Source organism: Lutra lutra, chromosome 1 (assembly GCF_902655055.1).
Source record: "Lutra lutra chromosome 1, mLutLut1.2, whole genome shotgun sequence".
Lineage (NCBI taxonomy): Eukaryota > Metazoa > Chordata > Mammalia > Carnivora > Mustelidae > Lutra > Lutra lutra.
Window position 1 is genome coordinate 156,488,080 of NC_062278.1, and position 21,839 is coordinate 156,509,918.

At 46.2% G+C, this 21,839-nt stretch overlaps 1 protein-coding gene and 1 long non-coding RNA gene across 3 annotated transcripts in view; one reads left to right on the forward strand and one right to left on the reverse strand.

The window, feature by feature from the left end:
- The first annotated feature begins 318 nt into the window (after positions 1 to 318).
- The window catches only part of TRANK1 (tetratricopeptide repeat and ankyrin repeat containing 1), a 98,748-nt gene continuing 77,227 nt past the window's right edge, over positions 319 to 21,839 (forward strand). Inside the window, exons 1-2 of one of the 2 annotated variants that reach the window (XM_047741117.1) lie at positions 319 to 561; positions 20,771 to 20,902. In XM_047741117.1, coding sequence (XP_047597073.1) covers positions 539 to 561; positions 20,771 to 20,902 — 155 coding nt within the window. In that variant the 5' untranslated portion in view covers positions 319 to 538. Of the gene's footprint in view, positions 562 to 20,638; positions 20,657 to 20,770; positions 20,903 to 21,839 lie in introns of those variants that run through there. The other variant, XM_047741125.1, reaches the window with a different exon arrangement.
- Positions 2,310 to 20,891, reverse strand: LOC125106691 (uncharacterized). Its single transcript, XR_007129395.1, has 3 exons — positions 20,755 to 20,891; positions 11,268 to 11,446; positions 2,310 to 2,325 (listed from the first exon to the last, which is right to left on the reverse strand). It is a non-coding gene; the product is annotated as an uncharacterized LOC125106691 (long non-coding RNA).

Below are 21,839 nucleotides of genomic sequence, written 5' to 3' on the forward strand. Positions count from 1 at the left end.
GGGACGGGAGGGAAGAGAAGAGGTAAGCCCAAAGCTGACCTCTGTTCCCCCCACCATCGCGGTGGGCCCAGCCTATGAAACCTCAGGGACCCAAATGTGTCGCAGGGTCGTGTGTGTGCACTCGGTCCGTCGTGACAGTCGGCTCGACGAAGCACTCGTTTTTCAAAGGCAGCCGGGAGCCACCCCATTGGAGCACTCTCACGCATGATGGGAGACATCGAAACGCCTCTTTTGAACACGGTGACAAACACGCCCTCCCACCCAGCGGCGACGTGCACGTGACAGTTTTCGGGCTCTCGCAACTACGTGGAAACTTGGAATAGGGCTGCGGCTGCACACAGCCGGGGCTCCGGGGTCCCCGCGCCCCCGCCCGCCTGGCACGGCCGGGGAGCCGCGCCACCGCCAGCAGGGGCCCCGCGCGGCCGCATCTCCCGCCGCCCGCGCCCAGGGCCGCAGCTTTCGGGTTTCCGCGCCTCCCGCCGCTCCCTGCCCGGGGGAAGCAGACCCTGAGGCGGCGGCGGCGGCGGCGGCCAGGGCCATGTGGGACCCGCGGGCAGCTAGGTGCGTAGCGGCGCGGGAAACGCGGGGGGCGCCTCCGGCCTGCCGGGCCCCGCGCCTCTTCCCGGCGGGAAGCGGCGGCGCGAGGGGGCTGGCGACCCCCGAGGCGGAGACCGAGCGATCGTCCCCGTGGGCCCCGCGGGCCCCGCAGTCATCCAAGGGCCGATCTGGGCCTGTTGCGCGGGGGCGCGCGCGGGGGGCGGCTCCGGCCTTCCGGGCCCCGGGGGACGAGGGCACGCGCTGCGACAGGACTGCGGCGGCGCGCGGCCTGCCCGGTCCCCACCCCTGCACCGAAGCTGCGGCTCCCGGGCCCACCTCCCACCTCCCGCGCGGGACCCCGGGGCCGCTAGCAGGTGGCGATGAGCGGGCCAGCGGACGCGCCCCCGGGGCACGCACTCGGGCTGGCAGGTCCGGGCTCGGGGCGGGATTTGCGGGAACTTGGACAGCGCTGGCCGCTGCCGGGCAGGGGGAGGTTCGGGATTTCAGCCCTGGGCAGGCCTCGTCCCCAGCCCGTGCGGTCGCTAGCTGGGCTTGCCAGAAAGGGGCTGTCCAGTCCTGGATACTCTGCTAAAGGAGTGTAGGGGCGGGGTAGCAGCGGGTCCCCGCGGCAGAGAAGTGGAGGGTTCTGCTTGCAAGCCTTTGCAGTCGTGGGCTCCGAGCGAGTAGGCGTGCGGCGCACTCCGCCCACCTCTCCGCGCGCCCCCCGGGAGTCCCCAGCGGGGCTGAACAGCGCCGGCCAGCTCCGCTCCCAGCTGGAGGCGTTTCTGGGAGCCTGCGAGCTTTCGTGCTTCCCAGGAACAATTTCTAGGAAGATATGCAGTGTGAAAAATAAAGAGAAAAATTTTGAAAAGATTGGGAGAGAAGGGGGCTCCAGAGGTCTCTAGTCCTCGGCCCAGTTGCTGTTGGCCTACGCAGTCCTTAGGCGGGGAGAAAGAGCTAGGAGCAAAGGATTCCCAGTAACCAGGTTTCTCCCCCCTCCTCCCTCCGTCCCCCACCCTTCCGCTGCCTGGTGCTGAGCCTCCCCCGTGCCAAGCACCTTTATGAGGCAAAGCTTTTACCCGGATGGCTTGGTCTTTGGTTGAGCATCCTGTTTTGTACCTTAATGAAAATCCTACCTTGTAGGAGAGTCAGAAGTTTGTTTTAACTGTTTTCCATGCTGGTCTGTTTTGTAGACTTATAGGATTGGCTTTTGAGTTCTAAGTAACCTTTGCTGTTCTTGCGTCCTCCCCAAGGGCTGGAGGCAGGATAGGAGTGTGTGGTATTCACCCCCAGAATAGAATTCCACTGCCTCAGGATGTGGGTTTCCTTGATTTGTCTTTTCTTTCTTCTTCTCCTTCTCCTTCTTCTTCTTTTTAAACCAGACCTACAAGAGAGACCCACACCTACTCTCATAAGTATAAAATTGCAACAAGGGCTTTACAGTATTTATTCTCTCTACAGGATGAAGCACAATGATATTTTCTATTCTACTCTATTTTCTGTTGTTTAAAAAAACTAGTCATAATCCATGAACTTGATGTTGTGATCGACTAATCAGTTTTAGGTGGCAACTGCAAGCTTTCTTTGGGACACCCCAAGAGAGGCTGAGGAAAGCATCAGCATTTCACTGAGGATGCAACTTTGGAAGGGGGGAGTTGGTGTAAGAGAGATGAAGGAGGCTGAGATTCCTACCAGGTAAAGGAAATTCATGCTTGGGTAATGAGAGTACCATAGGAAACGACTGTGTGGTTCCCCCCAGTAGCATCTACAAAGGCAGACCAAGGGATGCTTCTAGTTAATCTAGGTCCATCTGTCTGTCCACGCAGAGCTGGCCACCTGGTATGGACGCCAATGGGGCCTTGTAGAAGTTTTGGAGTGATAGGGACATAATGGCTCCTTGGCCTTAGGCCTTTTTTAGGGTGCTGGAGGAAAAAGGAAGGAGAGTGATGCCAGCTGCCACAAACTCTGGATTCATGAATTCAAAAGAGGTTTCTTAAAGTCTCTGCTCAGAATTCCACAACTGCAGTGTTAGGAGCAGGGCCGTGAACATTTTATAGATGGAGAAACTGAAGCCCATCTCCCATAAGTCATTACAGCTAAATAAGGGTAGCTCTGGGATTAGACACCTGCTGTCTTGCTTTCCCACCCATAGCTCTCAGGGACCAAACAAAGACTTTGACCTTGCTGAATTCTCAAACTTCTTTTTGCTGATGAGTTCTGTTTTCCTGGGTTCCTGCCAAAGACCCATTTCTTTTCTTTTCTCTTCTTTCTTTCTTTCTTTCTTTTTTAAGATTTTATTTATTTATTTGTCAGAGAAAGAGAGACACAGAGAGAGAAAGCACAAGCAGGGGCAGAGCCAGGCAGAGGGAGAAGCAGCCTCCTTGCTGAGCAAAGAGCCCTATGTGGGACTTTATCCCAGGCCCTGAGATCATGACCTGAGCCGAAGGCAGATGCTTAACCGACTGAGCCACCTAGGCATCACCAAAGACCCATTTCTATGACACATACTGTCTTATTATTTTATTTTTGTTTCTTGGAATGATGGCCACTCCCCCCTTCTTTTTGCTTAGATTCCCCCTGCATGTGCTAGGCTCAAGAAATGATTTACTGGCAGTAAATTGTGACAATTAAAGGTTCTCCCCTCATTTATTTTGTTACTCATTTGTGAAAGATTTGTTTATTTATTTGGGAGAGAGACAGAGCACAGGGGGAAGGGGCCAAGGGAGAGAGAATCTCAAGCTGATTCCCTGCCAAGTTTGAGCTTGTCACAGGGCTCGATCTCACGACTCTGAGATCACGAAATCAAGAGTCTGAAGCTTAACTGACTGAGCCACCCAGGCGCCCCAAGATTCCCCCTCATTTATTTCCCATCTCTCGGGATCACTGCCCCTCCCCCTCTTTTTGGGTCTATAGCTGCTGACTTTATTTATTTATTTATTTATTTATTTTATGTTAGGTTCACTTAAGGTATGGCCCCATCTTTCATCTCATAGACTTAGCTGTCACTAGGAAAATGTCACAGAGGAGTTTTCTGGACTATAGTACCACCTTCCTTTTATCCTCTCTAGCTACCAAAGACAAATGCTTTAAAAGTCATTTTACACATATACTTTTTTTGTCAAAACATTTGGCGAATATCTGCCATATCCTAGTCACTATTTTAAGGGCTTTCCTTATATTTTGGCATTTATCATATGCTACCTGTATAGCCTCACTAATTGTCAAATAAGATTTAAAATTGTATTGAAGGTGGAGACCATGTCTTAGACACCTGTGAATCCTTTTCTGTTCATAGAATGGGTAACAGCATTTTGTACATATGCGTGTTAAGAGTTAATTGGATGATGGAAAACAAAAATAAATGAAAGTCTTTTCTCCAGAGTGAGGTATGCAAAGTCAGATCAGTTATGTTCTTTTTTGAATTTTCTATTTGATAAATAGAAACCATTTCTCCCATCCTCCTTACCCACCTCTGGCAACCTCCGATCTATTCTCTGTATCTATGAGATTTTTTTTTTTAAAGATTCCGCATGTAAGAGAGATCATACACTACTGCAGATTTTTTTAGTAGCTAAAGTGGAGCCTGAAAGTCCTGTTTTTGAGGAAGGTAAAGTGACTCTCTGGATGTTTTTAAGAACTGGAGTGGAGGTTGGGGTGTGGGCCTCCGGCCATTGTAGAGAGTATGGCATTGTTTCATTTGACCTTGAGGACTAAGCTCTCCTTTGCCTTTCCAGTTGGGGAAGTGGAGCTGACACTGGCTTGCCTCTGGTTTTCCAGTCAGTGACACATGGGCTCATGGCTTTGGTAACAAGTTTCCTTGGGGGGCAGCCTGAAGTTCTTAAAGCCATCAATTCCTTGTTATAACAAATCTTTACAAGAAGGAGGAACTTGGGGAAATGGACGGTTTCCTTAGCCAAGATGACACTTCAAGTTAAAGCAGAGATTGATGATGGGGACAGTGGCAGTGGTGGGGGGAACGTTCAGGTTTAAACTTAAAAGGATTGAACCAGGTAAACAGACATGTTGGGACCCCAAAATGTCACAGTGCCCAAACCAAGAGCAGTGTTCTTTGGTCAGCGTGGTTGTCCATTCTGCCTGACCAGACATTTTTCTTGGTCTCAACATTCATATGTAAGCAGTGTCTTGTTTCCTTGTTCTTGTTGAATATCTGGAAAGCTGACTGAGCCTTACCTGTGGTACCTTGGACCCAGTTTACCTGAACTGACTCCATCTTTTGCCTGGTCACTATCAGTGCCCACCTGCACTCACCATGACGTGTTTACCTGAGCTTTTGTGAGCCTGGCAAGCTGATGGGACACTCTGTCTTTCAGAAGCAGGCCACGTCTAAATTTGGCTGTGTCTGTGTTAAAGTTCTAACACCACTTAGACTGAGATGTGAGATGTTTTTATTTTGAAGCACTGGGTCCTCCTATTAATGGATAGCATTCAGAAAGGGAACAAGATTGCTAACCCTGGAAAATGCTGATGATATTTTGGGGGAAGCCAGGCCAGCATGACACAACACAGAAAATACAGAGAATTAGTGTCATACTGGGCAGTTTCACTCCCTGTGACAGGAACACTTGGCTCACAGCCTTGAACGGGAATGAGCTTCATATTCAGCTGTGGCCTCCAGGGCTCCTCACCTTTGGGCCAGCTCATCTTCTGTCCTTTGGGGTCCACTCTCCCTGGAGGCTCAAAAATTGGTAATTTTGAGGGCTCACTCAAGTCTAAACTTATTGGCCAGGGACCAAGAGTCCTTATAGTCTGGCCCTCAGACTTTCTCTCTGATAGGCCCTTTCTTCTCCCCTCAGGGTCTTACCTATTCTCCCCTCTTTTTGCTCTTCACTGTCCAAGTCAGTTCTCCTCATAGACTGAGGGCCCTCCGTTGGCCTCTGGAGGACGTAAAGATATGAGCCAGAGGTGCTTCTTGTGACACTAGAACAAAGTTCATGCCAGGCAGACCCGTGAGGAGGCATCCGTGGAGATGTAGACAGACACACTATGACAGTTGCCAGCTCCTGAATCCTTCCCAGGAGGAAGTAGGGCAGGTTAGTGTTGAACCATGTCTGGGCAGACGGAGAAAACTTCCAGTGGGCAGACCAAGGGGTGCCAGGAGGGAGAGAGAGACAGTCCAGGTAAAAGAAACAGCTTCTTATCATGAATAACAGTAAGCAAAAGGGCTTAAACTCTAAAGATTGATATAATAATAGTAATAATAATGATAACAGTTGAAGTGGAGCCAGGATTTACATAGGGTATGTTTCGGATATTCTCTTTGGTGATTGTTGTGGAAGGACTATGAGCAATCCCCATTTTACAGACGTCCCTGCACCAGAATGTAAGCTTCTGGGCAGCCATGTTTTGGTCGGTTGCACTCATCCATGCATCCCAGGCATCCTGCAGCGTTACGGCATGCATTAGGCAGCTCATGAGTGTTGACCAATGGAGGAAACAGAGAGTCCAGTCATAGAGGTGGTGCTGTCCCTGTTTTCCTAGGCTTATGTGGTACCGGGCCTCAAATAGGTAAAGTTTGACTCGATCTCACAGTTTTGGCATTTCTCATACGAGGAGGACACACTCATATCTTTATATTCTCTTTCTGGCATTAGCTTCAGCACTGCAGAAGCATATGAGAGGGAGGGAGCCAGAAGAATTTAGGGTTATGTGGCTACAACATGGTAGGCATATTGGGTTGGAGAATACTGGAAAGCTAGGATGAAGAGTGTGTGTGTGTGTGTGTGTGTGTGTGTAACTCTGTTTTATTTAGAAGGCTGAGACTGTGGATGAATAATTGTTCAGGTTGGCCAAAATTCATACTTTTTTCAAGGCCAAGTTCAAGTTCCCTGTGTTTCAGGAATCTGTCAAAGGGTGTTAGAGGTGAGACTAGAACTCAGGTCCTCCTAGCACTGTTAAGGGACCTCCCTTGACCAGGTGTGCCTTTCAGGGTCCCTGCCTGGGGGAGACTGTTTTGTTTATGGGGAGCTCCCGGGCACCTCTGGGCCCTTCCCCAGGCTGCAGTGGATGGTGTTCTAACCCTCTGCTGGCTTTGTCTTGCCTTTCAGATTGAGGGGAAGCAGACAACTGTGGTTTTGAAGGTGGGAGGTAGAATGGGGGCCATAAACTAGCATTTAAATGATTAAAGATAGGCTTGGGGGTAGATCTGAAGGAGAAGATGACAGGGCTTCTTGTAATCAAACTCCAGATTCTCCTTTGAATGAGAAAGCACCATTTTCCAAGGGCTGTCATAGGAGGGCCCTGTGTCCTCACTGGGGGCTCCCTTGACTTCACAACCATCTCTAGCTCCCAGGGGCTCGAAGAGAGAGTGGGAAAGCTAACTGAGGGGAAATGTGGCAGTTGTTGGGGAGCCTGGATTTAGCACAGACCCTGAGTCAGAGTCAGGATTTGTGAGTGACCTGTGCTGGCTGATGCTTACCTTCCTCAGGCAGAGTGTGGAATGCTCACTTTTCAGTTTCCTTCAGGTTTGCTTTTATAGAGACTTTATTTATTTATTTTTTTAGATTTTATTCTTAAGTAATCTGTATCCCAATGTGGGGCTCGAACTTGCAACTGAGATCAGGAGTCACCTGCTGTACTGACTGAGCCAGCTAGGTGTCCCTGAACTTGATTTTAATTTTGAAGACCATCCCTTCTGTTTTCCTCCAATCACTCTCACCCTTTCTACATCCATCTTCTCTAAAGAGTTGTGAACAGAGATTTTGGTATCAGACTTGCATTTGTACCTTGCTTGGAGAAGTCCCTTCCCCTTGATGAAAGCGGTTTCCTGACCTGTACTATTGGGGTAAAAATTATACCTCCCTCACTAGCATTGTTAGGGATGTTCCATGAGAAAATGCCCAAGAAGGGCTTAGCACAGGGCCTGGTACATCATAAGTTCTTAGTAAATTTCAGCTGTTATTACACGGTTGCCTCAGATTACTCTCATGCAAATAGCAAAATGGAAGGGTGCTAGTCTGTGCACACACTGAGGAGAAGTCATGCCCATCATGGGCTCCCAGCTGGGAGGGAGGTCAAGTGATTGTGACCCCACTTCAGAACTAGGAGTTGTAATTGATCCATCTTTGCCCTTAGCAATATTTCTTGAGTACCTTCCAGGAACCTGATGTGATTTTAGGAATTTGGAATGTCTGCTCTCCAAGCTCATTCTATCTGCACACCATCCAAAGCTACAATGTACTGGAAGGCTCTTGGTTCATCCTTTTGCAAGAATGGCATTCTTTAGTCTGAGTTTACATTCTTTCTCCTTTTTTGGGGGGGGGCAATTAAAAAATCCCTTCTTTTGTGAAATTATGGGGGCAGTAGATGGTAAGCCTTTAAAAATTTTTTTTTAAATTGGGGCACCTGGGTGGCTCAGGTAGTTGGGCGTCTGCCTTTGGCTCAGGTCATGATCGCCAGGTCCTGATCTCCAGGTCCTGATCTCCAGGTCCTAGGATCCGGCCCCATGTCAGACTCCCAGCTCAGCGGGGAGTCTGCTTCTTCCTCTCACTCTGCCTCTTCTCCTGCTTGTGCTCTCTCTGTCTCGGCCTCTGTATTTCTCTCAAATGAATAAATAACAAAAATCTTAAAAAAATTTAAAATAAACTGTGCCCAGTGTGGGGCTTGAAATCATGACTCTGAGATCAAGAGTCACATGCTCTAGTGACTGAGCCGGCCAGGAGTCCCCTGATGGTACGCTTTTAAAAAAATGTTCTTGGGATCCCTGGGTGGCTCAGTTGTTAAGCTTCTGCCTTGGGCTCAAATTCTGATCCCAGGGTCCTGGGATCGAGTCTCACATAGGGCTCCCTCCTGTTCAGCGGGAAGCTGCTTCTCCCTCTCACACTCCCCTGGCTTGTGTTCTCTCTCTCGCTGTCTCTCTCGGTCAAATAAATAAAATCTTTTAAAAAGTGTTCTTATTTGGTAAAATAAAGAGTTGGCAAGTCTATTTAGGTTCTCTTCATTTTCTTTCTTTCTCTCTCTCTCTCTCTCTTTTTTTTTTTTAGAGAGAGAGATTGTGTGTATGTGTGAGCTGGGGGGAAGGGCAGAGGAAAAGGGAGATTGAATCTTAAACTGAGCACAGGGCCTGGTGCTGGTCCCTATCTCGGGACCCTGAGATCATGACCTAAGCCAAAATCAAGTGTTGGAGACTTAACTGACTGAGCCACCCAGACCCCTTGGGACCCTTCAATTTCTTTTCTGTGTGCATAAATGTTTGTCAGTTCCAAAAGTCTAGGAACCACTGATCTATAGGATTTCTTTGCTTTCAGTATTTCTGAATTTCCAGGAATATAATTTCACATGGGAATATACAGCCCTGTGTTTTGTCTGTTGAATTTGCAGCAGATGCTTATAATTTGTTTTCCCCAAGAAGCCAACAGCTTTGCAGATTTTGGTTGGACTTATCTGGTTGTCTCTGTTTGTCCTTTAGGTGGTTGGCTTTTTATTAAATGTATGTCCTTCTCCAAGGGAACAGCTGACATCCTTGGCTTTCTAGGAGATGGTCAGAAATCTGAAACCAGGAGTGAAATTGTCTAGTTCAAATTAAACTCCAGAACCTTTCTTCCTTTCTTATTCCTCCAGCTTAATCTGATGAGTAAAGAAATAGCCAGAAAGTCATTTATTCATTTAACAATGCTGAGCCCTTGATTGCAGGCATAATAAGACTTGGTAAGACTTAGTTTCTGCCTGAAGAGTCTGGTCTGCAGGGGAAAGCAGAAAAACCTAGCACTGGGTGCGAAGCATAAAGGCTATGTGGGAGATGTATGTCAAGGGCAGTAGACCATAACTCACAGTATTAAACCTTATAAAAGCTGCACACAGGGTCTGAGACCTTTGGGAACTTTCATGGGAATGATGCCCGAGAGGAGGTGGGATGGGAGCTCCTGGATGGATTTGGGGACCATCTCGCCAGTGGTGGTGAGGAGGCTGAGCTGGAGCTGGGGGAGGCTGGGGGAAGATCACAAGGCAAACACTGTAGTAACCCAGACCAATGGGGAAGCTGTCTCTAGAGGGTGTGTGCAAATCAGACTTGGAGACGGCTGTTCTGGGGCCTGGGTGCTTCTTAGGGATGATGAAGCTGAAGGAGAGGTGGGACCAGTTGCCTGGTCTTCAGCTTGTTGTTTCCTAGTTACCGCACTTCCGGGATTTGTGTTTGGATGGACAAGTTGATTTTTGACCCAAATCTTTGGTGTGCAACTGGGAATGGCACGTAGGATTCATTTAGGGCATGGATGTGAGCCACCTAGAGTGAATGCTGGGGGGAGGAGTCTGAGGCCTTGTTAGGCCCTGCAGGAAGGATTACTCTGAGTGGAGATGTCTGGGGTGGGGCGGGCGCAGGACACCCCTGATATAGACCTTTGTCTAATGTGAACCTGCAGAGAAGGATGAAATGGGCAAGCTGCTCTCATTTCCTTCTTTCCAGTGATGCAAATAAAAACTCAAATTGTTTAGGTAAAAGGAGGAAAGTTCTAGAAGGTTGCTGATATCTTTAGTAACTAGGGAAGGGATAGGGAAGTAGCTGGGGCTCAGAGGCAGGGGAATGTGGAGGGAATCCCTCTTCTGCTCTCTCTGGGTATAGGTATTATATGTTCTCAGTCCAGAGTGGCTTCTTCTGAGGGTGGGGGGTAAGTCTGTACCCCTCTGGAGCCTCTTACGTCAGCTGCCACTACCAGAGGAGGCTCTTCCCAAAGTTCTGACTCAAAAGTCCCAGGGAAGTGTTCTGTCAGGAAACTCTGGCCCGCAGGTCTGGCACAGAGAGCATGTGGGGGGTGCCCTGGGGCCTACCTCTGTGCACCTCACACCTCCCCTCAGGCCTCTGTGGAGAGCCGAGCAGCCGTCCCAGAGCGTGCTCACCCTGATGACTGCCCAGCTGATAAGGGTTTTTGAGGGCCTGTAAGCAGGAGGCGGGCCCTCCTTTTCAAAGGAACCATCACAGTAGGGGAAGCTTGGGGCCATTTTCAGGTGCTACAGTGCTGACCCTTTCCCACTTCTCATCCAAGGAAGGCCCGGAAGCTCAGATTTTCTCAGCTGTAGCGGTTTAACTGACTCTTAATTTCAGGGAACCCCTGTCAAAACAGGCCAATACTAGGCCTGTGTTTTTGACCAAATATTTTCTCTTTGCTGGGTAAACAAAGCAAAGGTTCTGTAAATGTTGCAGGGATTACACTCAAATAACCTACAGAGGTCGTCACGGCCAGTACCATTAACCAGAACCTTCGCAGACCAGGGGCAAGACCTGGCTTTTGGTTTCTGCTTTCCTGCCCACGAACAGTGCTGTGGACCGTGGGGCCAAGGTGGAGGCTGGGAAGTCAGCCTGGGTTTCAGCTCTGGTGCTCACTACAGTGGGACTGTGGTCAGGCCCCTGAACCTTTGAGCCTTGGCTTCCTTGCTCCAGAAATTTTAGTTCTTAATAAAGTGAGGTCTTTCTGATAATAAAGGCCTCACTTTATTAAGTCCTTTCTATGCATATGTTTCTCTGAGCATATTCAGAGAGGTGTCACCTTCATTTCCTAGGGCTACAAGAACAAATGACCACGTCTTGGGTGACTTACCTCAACAGAAGTTCATTCTGTCATTGTTGGGGAATGGGGAGACCTGCTCTCCCGCTCTTGTTTGCTTCTTAAGGCCTTCCAGAAATTCTTTCAGTAGGTCAAGTGTGTACACACATACACACACTCCCATACCCACACACCCACCCACCCACCCACACACACACCCTTAAGCTCCTCAAGTACCTCTACAAATTGGTCTCCAGGTTGCTTTATCCACATTTGTTGTGCATCTTGACATGGCTTCCTCTTACTTGGATCAGCTTCATGGTTTTAACAACTGTATCGTGGTCTGCAGTCAGCCATACCTTTCTTTGTATAAAGGTCTCCACTTATCAGACTTTTGGATCAGTATCGCAGTTCTGCTTTCACAAAGGGAAAGGCAGTTAATATCCTCAGGTACGTGAAAGAAACATGTTTGTAGAATACACACCCATTTAGTGAACTAGCTAGTGGGGAAGTATGTGCATTTTTCCCCCTAGACAGACGACCCCCACTTTACCTGGCCATTGGCTCTATGTGTGACTCTCCACCCATCATCTCACTGACTCTGGGTGTTTTGGGGGCTTTTTGATGTACAAGAGCTTTTAATTTTTTTTAAAGATTTTATTTATTTATTTGATAGAGATCACAAGTAGGCAGAGAAGCACAGAGAGAGAGAGAGAGAGGGGAAGGGAAGCAGGCTCCCTGCAGCACAGAGAGCCCGATGCAGGGCTTGATCCCAGGATTCTGGGATCATGACCTGAGCCGAAGGCAGAGGCTTTAACCCACTGAGCCACCCAGGCGCCTGAGAGCTTTTAATTTTGAATGAATTCTTGTTTATGGTTTCTGCTTTTGCTATCATTAGAATGGCCTTCTTGAGTGTGAGGATTACATACAGTGTTTTTCATTGCATTAAAACTTTTTTTAATTTATCAAATTCAAGAATCCAAAAATATAAAAGGTTTCCATGGAAAGGAGAGAGTAGGTCTCCCTACTCAGCCCTCTGCCCCATCTCCCAATAAAGGTAAATAATTTTATTTCTGGTGGATCCTTCCAGAACTATTTTTCCTTCTGGAACTTCTTTATGCACATGTAGGCAAATGTGAATATAAATTCTTATTCAACTCTTCCCTCTATTTTTTTTAAACTTGTACAAAAGGTAAGGTGGTATACATGCTATTCTGCATTTTTTTTTTTCAAATATATTTTGGAGATTATCCCAGATCAGTACATAGAAAGCATCTTCATTCTTTTTTTTTTTTTTTCTTTTTCACTTTTGTAAGACTTTGTTGTGGGGGCTATGCTACAATTTATGAAACCAATCTCCTGCTAATGGGCATTAATGTTGGTCCTAGTTTTTTTTTTTTTTTTTTTAAAGATTTTATTTATTTATTTGAGAGAGAGACAGTGAGAGAGAGCATGAGCTAGGAGAAGGTCAGAGAGAGAAGCAGACTCCCCGTGGAGCTGGGAGCCCGATGCGGGACTCGATCCCGGGACTCCAGGATCATGACCTGAGCCGAAGGCAGTCGTCCAACCAACTGAGCCACCCAGGCGTCCCTGTTGGTCCTAGTTTTTATAATTACAACTTGGCAAGTCAATAATCTTGTACATTTTCCCTTTCCGGTGTGTGCAATCCGTCTGTAAGATTGGTTTCCAGAAATGGAATTGCTGGGTCAGAGGCTGTATGTATGTGTCACTTGGTTCAGTATTCTCAAATTTCCTCCTAGAGCTGTTGCAGATGATCTAAAATTTGTACCTACATTTTCTCTCACTGCCTTTATGGTTTCCTTCTCTCAATGGTTTTTAAAAAAGTGAGATATTTGCAAGTAATGAAAGGCACCGATTTTACGTGTGCTGTTCAGTGAGCTTTAATATAGAACATTCTCATTCTCCATAAAAGTGCAATCATGCCCCTTTCCAGTCAATAGCCTTCCCTCCCTAGGCAACACTGTTCTGCTTTCTGAGATTTGCCAGTTCTAGAACTTCATCCAAGCGGAACCACACAGTAGACATTCTTTGGAGTCTGGCTTCTTTTGCTCATCATACTATTTTTAAGTTTCTGTATGTTGCTGTGCCGTTTATTACACAATCTGTATTGGTTTTCTGTTGCTGCCATAACAAATGACCACAGTCTTAGTGGCCACATAAATGAATTGGGTCACAGTTGGGAGGTCAGAAGTCTGGGTTAACTGGGCAGGTTCCACAAGGCTGAAGTCAAGGTGTTGGCTGGCTGGGCTCTTCCTGGATGGATCTGCGAAGAAGTACCTTCTAGGCTCATTCACATTGCTGGCGGCACCCAGCTCCTCGCAGCAGTAGCGTTGAGGGCCCTGGGCCCTCATTGACTGTCACCCAAGGGCCTCTCTCAGGTTCCAGGGCCACCTGCCTTCCTCTTGAAATTGCCTCTCCAACGTCGAGGCAGTCAGTGATGAGTCTGGAGGTTCTCGAGTTTCACATTTTCTGCTGCATCTCTCTTGCCTTCTTCCAGCATCTTCTTGACTCCAGCCAGAGAAGGTTGTCTGCTTTTCAGTGTTCATATGATCAGGCTGTGCTCTCCCAGGGAATCCAAGATGATATCCTTATCCAAAGGCCTGTAATCTTAATTACATCTACAGAGCCCCTTTTGCATTCACAGGTTCTGGGCTTTGGGGCACAGACATTTTTGCGAGGGGTGTGTGTGTTTCCTGTTTGGGCTACTACGTTCCAGATATATAGCCCGTTGTACCAAACCGATTCATTCTTTTCCTATCCATTAAAAAGTCATCTTTATCACATGTGGAATTTTTTCATAGAATATATTTGTTTCTGGGTATTCTGTTTTGTTCTGCTGGCCTGCCTGCTCTCACATTAGTATCATCCTTTAAAAATTAGTAAGTTTTATAAAAACATTTTATTTATTTTTTTAAAATTTTATTTATTTATTAAAGGGAGCGAAAGAGCACAAACAGGGGGAGTGGCAGAAGGAGACGGAGAAGCAATCTCTCCACTGAGCAGGGAACCTGACTCGAGGCTCGATCCCAGGACCCTGGGATTCTAATCTGAGCCGAAGCAGATGCTTAACCGACTGAGCCACTAAGATGCCCGTATAAAAACATTTTAGAGTGGTAGAGAAAATTTTCTCTAGGTACTTCTTTTTTTCCACTACAGAATATATTTCTACGTGGTACAACCCTGATTGTCACAGATGACCCATCTTTAGGCTTTTGTGTATTTCCCTAAATTGTGTGCTTCACAGATCGTACCATCCGATTCAGTGTCCTCAGAATGGCTCTCCTCAGGGGCTAGGCTGTGTGTGTGTAGAAGATAATTCAACATTACATGTATTTATGTTTGAAACCGGAGCTTCTATTTCTGTAATGCAAGGTCAGATATGACTAAAACTTTGGTGTTGACGTTCCCGGTGATTTCCTCCCATGGAGTCTGTCTGCCTCCTGACTGTGTCTTACAGTGGCCCATTTCTCTCCATCTTGCCTGCAGCCAGCATGAGGCAGTTAGTTTTTATTAATCCCCCGCTCACAACCCTCTACCTCTGTACTGTCCAACATGGCAGCCACGGGTCACCTGTGGCTGTATTCATTAAAGTTGGTGAAAATTAAATAAACAATTCAGTTCTTCAGTTGGACCAGCCACATTTCAAAGGTGTAATAGCTGCATGTGGCTAGTGGCTACTGTATTGGATAGTACAGAGCAGAAGATTCCTGTCATCATAGAAAGTTGTAATGGACAGTGCTGCTTTCCCAGTTGCATTTAAGATGAATTCTAGAACCCTCGGATGGCCTTCATGGTCCCAGGTTGTCCATCTCCTGGCAGCCATTACCGCCTCCCCAGTCTTACTTCTGTCCCCTACCCCGTGGCACTTCTTGAACTGTGAAGCTCAGGGACTTTGCATATACCGTTCCCCTTGCCCTACTCTTCACTGGGCCAACTACTCATTTTTTGGATCTTGGCTTAAATGTCACTTTCAAGAGAGACCTGTTTGCCCCCACGTTCTAAAGTTATATGCTCCTTTTACATGCTTTCTTATACCCTCTACTTTTTCTGCTCCAGAAGAAAATTCCATTAGCTATAATATTTGTGTGATTATTTATTTAATGTTCATCTCCCTCACAGACAATACACTTCTTGAGGGTGGGATAGTGGTGGTCCTTTCACCGTCAAACCCCTGATGCCCAGGACAGTGCCTAGCACAGGTTAAATTCTCTGTCACTATTAAAGTTGGAATATTTTGAAAGTTCTAGATACTCTTGAGAGGCAGAAATATGTTGGGTGAGTAAGTGAAAATTTCATCAAAAGGGGCATAGATTTAAAAGCAATCAAGAGACCCTACATATTAGGAAGATAGTTACTTATGGTGTTTACTTTTTTTTGGGAATATGGCTTTTAGGATATAAATTTTACAAGGGCAGTTTGGAGCTGGACTAGTCAACTGGTTTTCAGATCACCATCTTGACTTGGGTGTACATGTAGGTGGGGGTAAATGAGGCTATAAATTGAGGTGGAATAATTTAAAGTTGGTGGATTAAGGGGACTGGCTAGATTGGTACAACCCAGGGTTTATGGCAGGCCACTGAGCTGGGCTTTGGTGGGTTAGGGCAGGCTGGTGAGACAGCTGAGATTGGGGGAGGAGAGGCAACACAATGGTCTGGTCTTTCTTGTTCTATTTAAAACACCCAGGTAGGAAAAGCTTGGGCCCAACACTTCATGCTTTTCCACAGGTCTTTTGAAAAAAATGTGAGTTTCTTAAGAAAACCTCTACTCTTCTTCCACGTTTACACCCATTCCCTCAGGAAAAAAGAAAGAAAGGCAAAGAAAACAATTTGGAGTCCCCAGAATGAGTTCTGACTTTGGATTTCTCTTTTCTTTTCTTTTCTTTTCTTTTCCTTTCCTTTCCTTTTTCTTTTCCTTTCCTTTCCTTTCTTTCCTTTCCTTTTCTTTTCTTTTCTTTTCTTTTCTTTTCTTTTCTTTTCTTTTCTTTTCTTTTCTTTTCTTTTCCTTTTCTTTTCTTTTCCTTTCCTTTCCTTTCTTTTCTTTTCTTTCTTTTCTTTTCTTTTCTTTTCTTTTCTTTTCTTTTCTTTTCCTTTCCTTTCTTTTCTTTTCTTTTCTTTTCTTTTCTTTTCTTTTCTTTTCTTTTCTTTTCTTTTCTTTCTTTAAGTAGGCTCCCTGCTCAGCATAGAACCTGACATGGGGCTTGAACTCACAACCCTGAGATCAAGACCTAAGCTGAAACCAAGAGTCAGGTGCTTAACTGAGCCACCAGGTGCCTTCTGACCTTGGATTTTTATCCCATACCATCTGTGGCTGCCTTCTCCCCTGTGGGGAGTAAGAAGGAGTCAGTTCTCAGAACTGTTCTCCCTGGTCTCAGTTTGGAACTATCTCTATCCTCAGGATTCCAGAGTTCATCTTAGATCATTGACAGCTTTTGGGGTCTTTTGAAAGGATTTTAATAAAAAAGGAGAAAAAACCCCTCAAAACAAGGAAAGTGAATTTTCTATCAAGATTTCGAGTAGCACTCAGATCACGTATGAAGGTGAAGCCTCCTTTGTCCATTTTAGTGGCCTCAACCCCACCCCTGTTTGCAGGTTTCACTCTTTTCCTGTAAGTCAGTTACAGAATTTCATGTGTTTATACACAAGCAATAAAAGCCACAACAATCTGAAACTGAACAACCTGAGTCTGCTCAGTTTGTGTCTCTTGTTTCGAAATCTAATGGGTGCATTTGTGTTTTTCTTGCTTCTGACTTCCTTGGGCATGAGGCCTGCCCCCAACCAGACCCCTAATTCTGATAGGGACACAGCGAAAGTGACTGAAAGCTAGCAACACAGCTGTAAAACCATGTCTACTCTTAGCTTTCATACCACCGACAAAACTGGAAGTGAGTGCTGGGTACCGGCCAAATCATCACATGCCTTGGGGACTGACTGGGTGCTGACCTGTGAGCCTCGGTCTTGGCCTTTCAGAGTATAGTTTGTTTGTTTATTTATTTTTTTTAAAAGATTTTATTTATTTGACAGAGAACACGAGAGAGGCAACACAAGCAGGGAAATTGGGAGAGGGAGAAGCAGGCTTCCCACCGAGCAGGGAGCCCGAGAGCCCGATATGGGGCTCCATCCCAGGACCATGGGATCATGACCTGAGCGGAAGGCAGACGCATAACAGATGGAGCCACCCAAGTGCTCCCAGGGTATAGCTTAAAGTCACACCACCTGGGTTTGAATTTTAGTACCACCACCTTCTGTGGCAAGTAGCCCCAGTTTTCCTGTATGTCAAGAAGGGACGATCATGACTACTTCATGGGCTTTCTTGTAAGAATAGAGTGGGATGATTGACATAAAGCGCATAGTAGGTGCTCAGTACCTATTGGCCGTCAAGCACATTGTCATTACCACTTGTATTCAACAATTTCATCTTATAAATAGACGGACCAGTTGTTAAAAAAAGAAAAGTTTTGACAACTGAGTCCTCTGTGTTCTAAGGAAGAGATGTAAAGCATTCTTTCCTATAATGAGAATGTGACTGCCAATAATTCCTATTAAGAAACAAAAAGCCTTCTGGGTGGTTGGCAATCCCCCTATTTCCTGTGACGTGATTTTACCAAGAAAAAGCAGAAACAAGCGAAGGAATGCCTTTGATGTTTGCTCACCTAGCATTAAGAACTCACTCTTGGTGTCTAGAGGAGTATGAAAAAGCCCCAAATTCTAACTTGGATAGTTTTTGTTGTATTTGTAAATACAGTGGAAATGTTTTGTGTTTGAGTTCTTCAGTTAAGCCCTTAAAGAGTTCTTCAATTGAGTTCTTCAATTGAGATCTTCAATTAAGCCCTCACTTTAATAACATTAATGTTCTGATTATTAATGTTGTCCATTGTCAAACAGCTGAAAATTCAGAAAAGCATAAGAAAGAAAATTAAAAACCTGCCTAATCCCAATGGTGTGGCTGTTAGTTAACATTCTGGCATATTTTCAATATATTATATGTGTTTAAAATTCAATTTGGGGGGTGCTTGGGTGGTTCAGTTGGTTAAGTGTCTGCCTTTGGCTCAGGTCATGATCTGGGGGTCCTGGGATCAAGCCCTGCATTGGGCTCCCTGCTCAGTGGGGAATCTGCTTTTCCCTCTCCCTCTGCCCCTGCTTGGGCTCTCTCTCTCTCATGTTCTCTCAACTAAATAAATAAAATCCTTAAAAAATTTCAATTTCGGATTATACACCTAATTATGTACTTTTCATTTACTAACTTAGCCAATCATTAAATATTCTTTTACAACATGATTTTTGAAATAGCTCTGTGGTGTTCTACCACATGGCTATTCTATAACCAATTCAAATCCATTATGAGTTATAGGATATTTAGGGTTATTTCCACTTTTTCACTGTGGCAAACATCCAGGAGTCTAAATCTATCCATGATGTGGTATATTTCCCCTGTAAGCAGCATATAACAGCCCCCAAAATTAGGGGTCATTTTTGGAAGTATTTTCCAGTGATATGTTGCTGTTGTAATTCTTCATTTCTTTGCTCACCAGTGAGGCAGACCCTGCTTATCCACTCTCCACATACTTAGAAATTACTTGTATTTCTGTGTGGATTTTGTGTTTAGGGCCTTACACATTTAGGACAAATTCAGCCTTTTCTTGCAGTGGAAAAGTATTTCTAAAAGAGGCATATTGGGGTGTTAGGCTGCTTCAGATGGTAGAGTATACAAATCTTGACCTTGGGCTCATGAGTTTGAGCTCTACCTTGAGCATAGAGATTACATCATTAAAAAAATTAAAAGAGGCATATTATTTTTTTTAAAAGATTTTATTTATAAATTTATTTGTGAGAGAGAGGGAGGGAGAGAGTAGGAGAGCACAAGAAGGGGAAGTGGCAGAGGGAGAGGGAGAAGCAGGCTCCCTGCTGAGCAGGGAGCCCAAAAAAGGCACACTAATCTTTGTTAGTGGTTAATGGTGATTTCTTTTTCCTAGTTGTTTGGTCATGGCCAGTCTAAAAAATTGGACAGACAGCTGACAACACTCAGAAGAGAAACATATTTTTATCTGTAGCCAATCAACTCTTGAACATTTTTTCATGTTTAACTCAGTCATCTTATGTAAATTCAAGTCATGCAATTGAGAGGTGATTTAATGGCAGGTATAGGTGGAATTTTGTACTCTGACTTGTTTAGGAACCATGAGCCTCATTCAGATTCAGTTCTGGCTGAGGGACGTAATGCCGTTCCAAAACCCCATCCTTGATAAGCTCATATGGGTTTAAAATAGGCCACCACTTACATCTTGTTGGATCTGCTTTCCCTGTCCCAAAACCCCTCACCAAGATTTAAAGTGATAAAAATAAAGAGTCATTACCTAAAGTCAATAATGCCTCCCCTCACTCCCAGGTATATGGCCCATGTAAACCCCTGAATTGTCCTCATTCATATTTCAGACTCCCCTTCCCCACTGCCCACCCTGGGAGGAGGAGATCCCAAGGGGCATCTCTTCTGAGTCCAGATTTTCTCTGCTTGGCGCTGCTTCTCAAGGCTTCCCTAGATACCCTCCTTTCTACTACCTTTGCCCAGCAAACACTCCTGGGCTCCATGGGCAGGTAGGGCCCTGGGCACTTGTCTCCAACTCCCCAGGCCATCCCAGAGAGAATCAGGAACAGTCAACCTTCTGGGTCCTGCCTTCACATCTGTTATGCCACAAATATTTTTTTTAAAGATTTTATTTATTTATTTATTTGACACAGAGAGAAATCACAAGTAGGCAGAAGTAGGCAGAGAGACAGGCAGATAGAGAGGGAGAAGCAGGCTCCTTGCTGAGCAGAGAGCCTGATGTGGGGCTCCATCCCAGGACCCTGGGATCATGGACCTGAGCCGAAGGCAGAGGCTTAATCCACTGAGCCACCCAGGCACCCCTGTTATGCCACAAATATTTAAGTGCCTGTTATATGCTAGTTTGTGAGGCTACAGAAAGAGTAAGACAAGAAGTCATGACCTGCAAGAAGCAATCTGAGGGACAAATACTCTGAGGCTTATTTTATAGCGTTTTAGGAAGGAAGGAGAACAGGAGAGACAGCGATTGTGTCCTAGCCTTGTGTCCTAGCCCCTCGTATATGATGGTCTTTAGAACTGTCCTTCCCCTCTCTTTTCCCCTTCCGAAGGGAATGGAAGGACCACCCACTGAGTTTTGGTACTGGTGGGTGATGTGATGCAGGTGTCACGAGCAGAAACTTGGACGTGAGGTCAGAACCGGGGAATGCCATTAGCAGATAGATGCTTGGGCAGAGTGACTGACGCTCCGTGAGCCTCAGTTTCCTCATCTGAACCACGGGGACGAAGTCTCCTCCTGGCTGTATGGGTAAATGAGAAAGGAGCAATAGTGCCCGTTTGGGGGATGGCTGCCGCTTCTGGGGAGCACGCTACCGGCGGGGTGCGACTTGTCTCCTGCTTGGCAGCCTCCTCTCCCCTCAGGGCCTGGCTGATCATTAACACAGAGTCCACGGGACGGCTCTGGCCGCTGCCTCCCTGGTCAGAAAAGAACTGAGGAAGAAATGGTCTCATCAGAAGCCCTGTCTGGTCCCCTGGTGGTGAGGGGCGTTGTCAGGATGTGCTCTCGGCAGGTGGGTGGGGCCAGAGCACACAGACGGCCTCTGTAGACTCCTAGCAATGCAGATGTGAAGGGAGACGGCCCCAAGCCGGGGCAGGCAGTGAGCCTTACCTCCGTCTCCTCGCAGGATGGACCCCACAGCTTACGCCCAGCTGCTGAAAGAGTCTGGCAACCAGGTCCTGAAGAACGGCAACTTCTCCCTGGCCATCAGAAAGTACGACGAAGCCATCCAGATCCTCCTACAGTTATACCAGTGGGGGTAAGTGCTGGGATTCACCCCCACCTTTGGTTCTGGGTTTTGTTTGTGTTTTTTCAGTAAAAGGAAACTCCCTCTGTCACTTAGGTTTTCTTCCTGTTCCTTATCACACCGCCTAGTTTCTGTTTTCTTCTCCCCCCACCCCCTCCCACTTCCTATGTATCTGCTCCGTACTGGGAGCTCAGAAACTGCACAGAGAATACTAAGTAATGGGGAAATAGAAAGTGAAACACAGGGGGCAGTTGCACAACTTCGCCTTTTGTCTGGTGATGGGAATCAGCGTTCCTGGGATGATTCGAGGCCCCAACCTCCCCTTCTGTCATTTATTTTGTTTTCCTGGTTCTCTGAGCCGTCCCCCCTCCCCCGACAGTGCATTCCTCCGGGGAGCTCAGGCTCATCTCTTCCCCTGCCCTTCAGCTTCAAGTTGACCTGTACCCAAACATTTTAGTACCATGACATGCTTAACAATTATGGGGGACCCTTAAGACCTTTGTTTATGTAAGCTGAAGCTATCAGTATAGCCTGGATTTGAACTTAAACCTGAGATAAGTTTAAAATATGTATTCAATCACCTACTTAAAATTTCAATAAGAAACTCATTTCATGTCAAACTCAGTCATGTATTTTGATGAAAAATAAGTAGGTTTTCCAAAACCAGAAGCTTCATGAGAAGAGTGGCGCATTTCTCCTTTTTGCCGAGCTCTTTCTCAATAGAAGACATCTGACGTCTCCTATCTGCTTCACGTTCAGTTCTTTGGGATATCACACATCGTGTAGCCCCTGGAAGATTCCTGGAATACATGTGAGAGAATGTGTGAAAAAGGCACATAATGTCTTTATTCATTGTTACCACTGTACCCAATTACTACAATGTAGTGGCTTAACATAGTATATATCTATTATCTTACAGTTTTGGAGGTTGAAAGTCTGAAATGAGTCT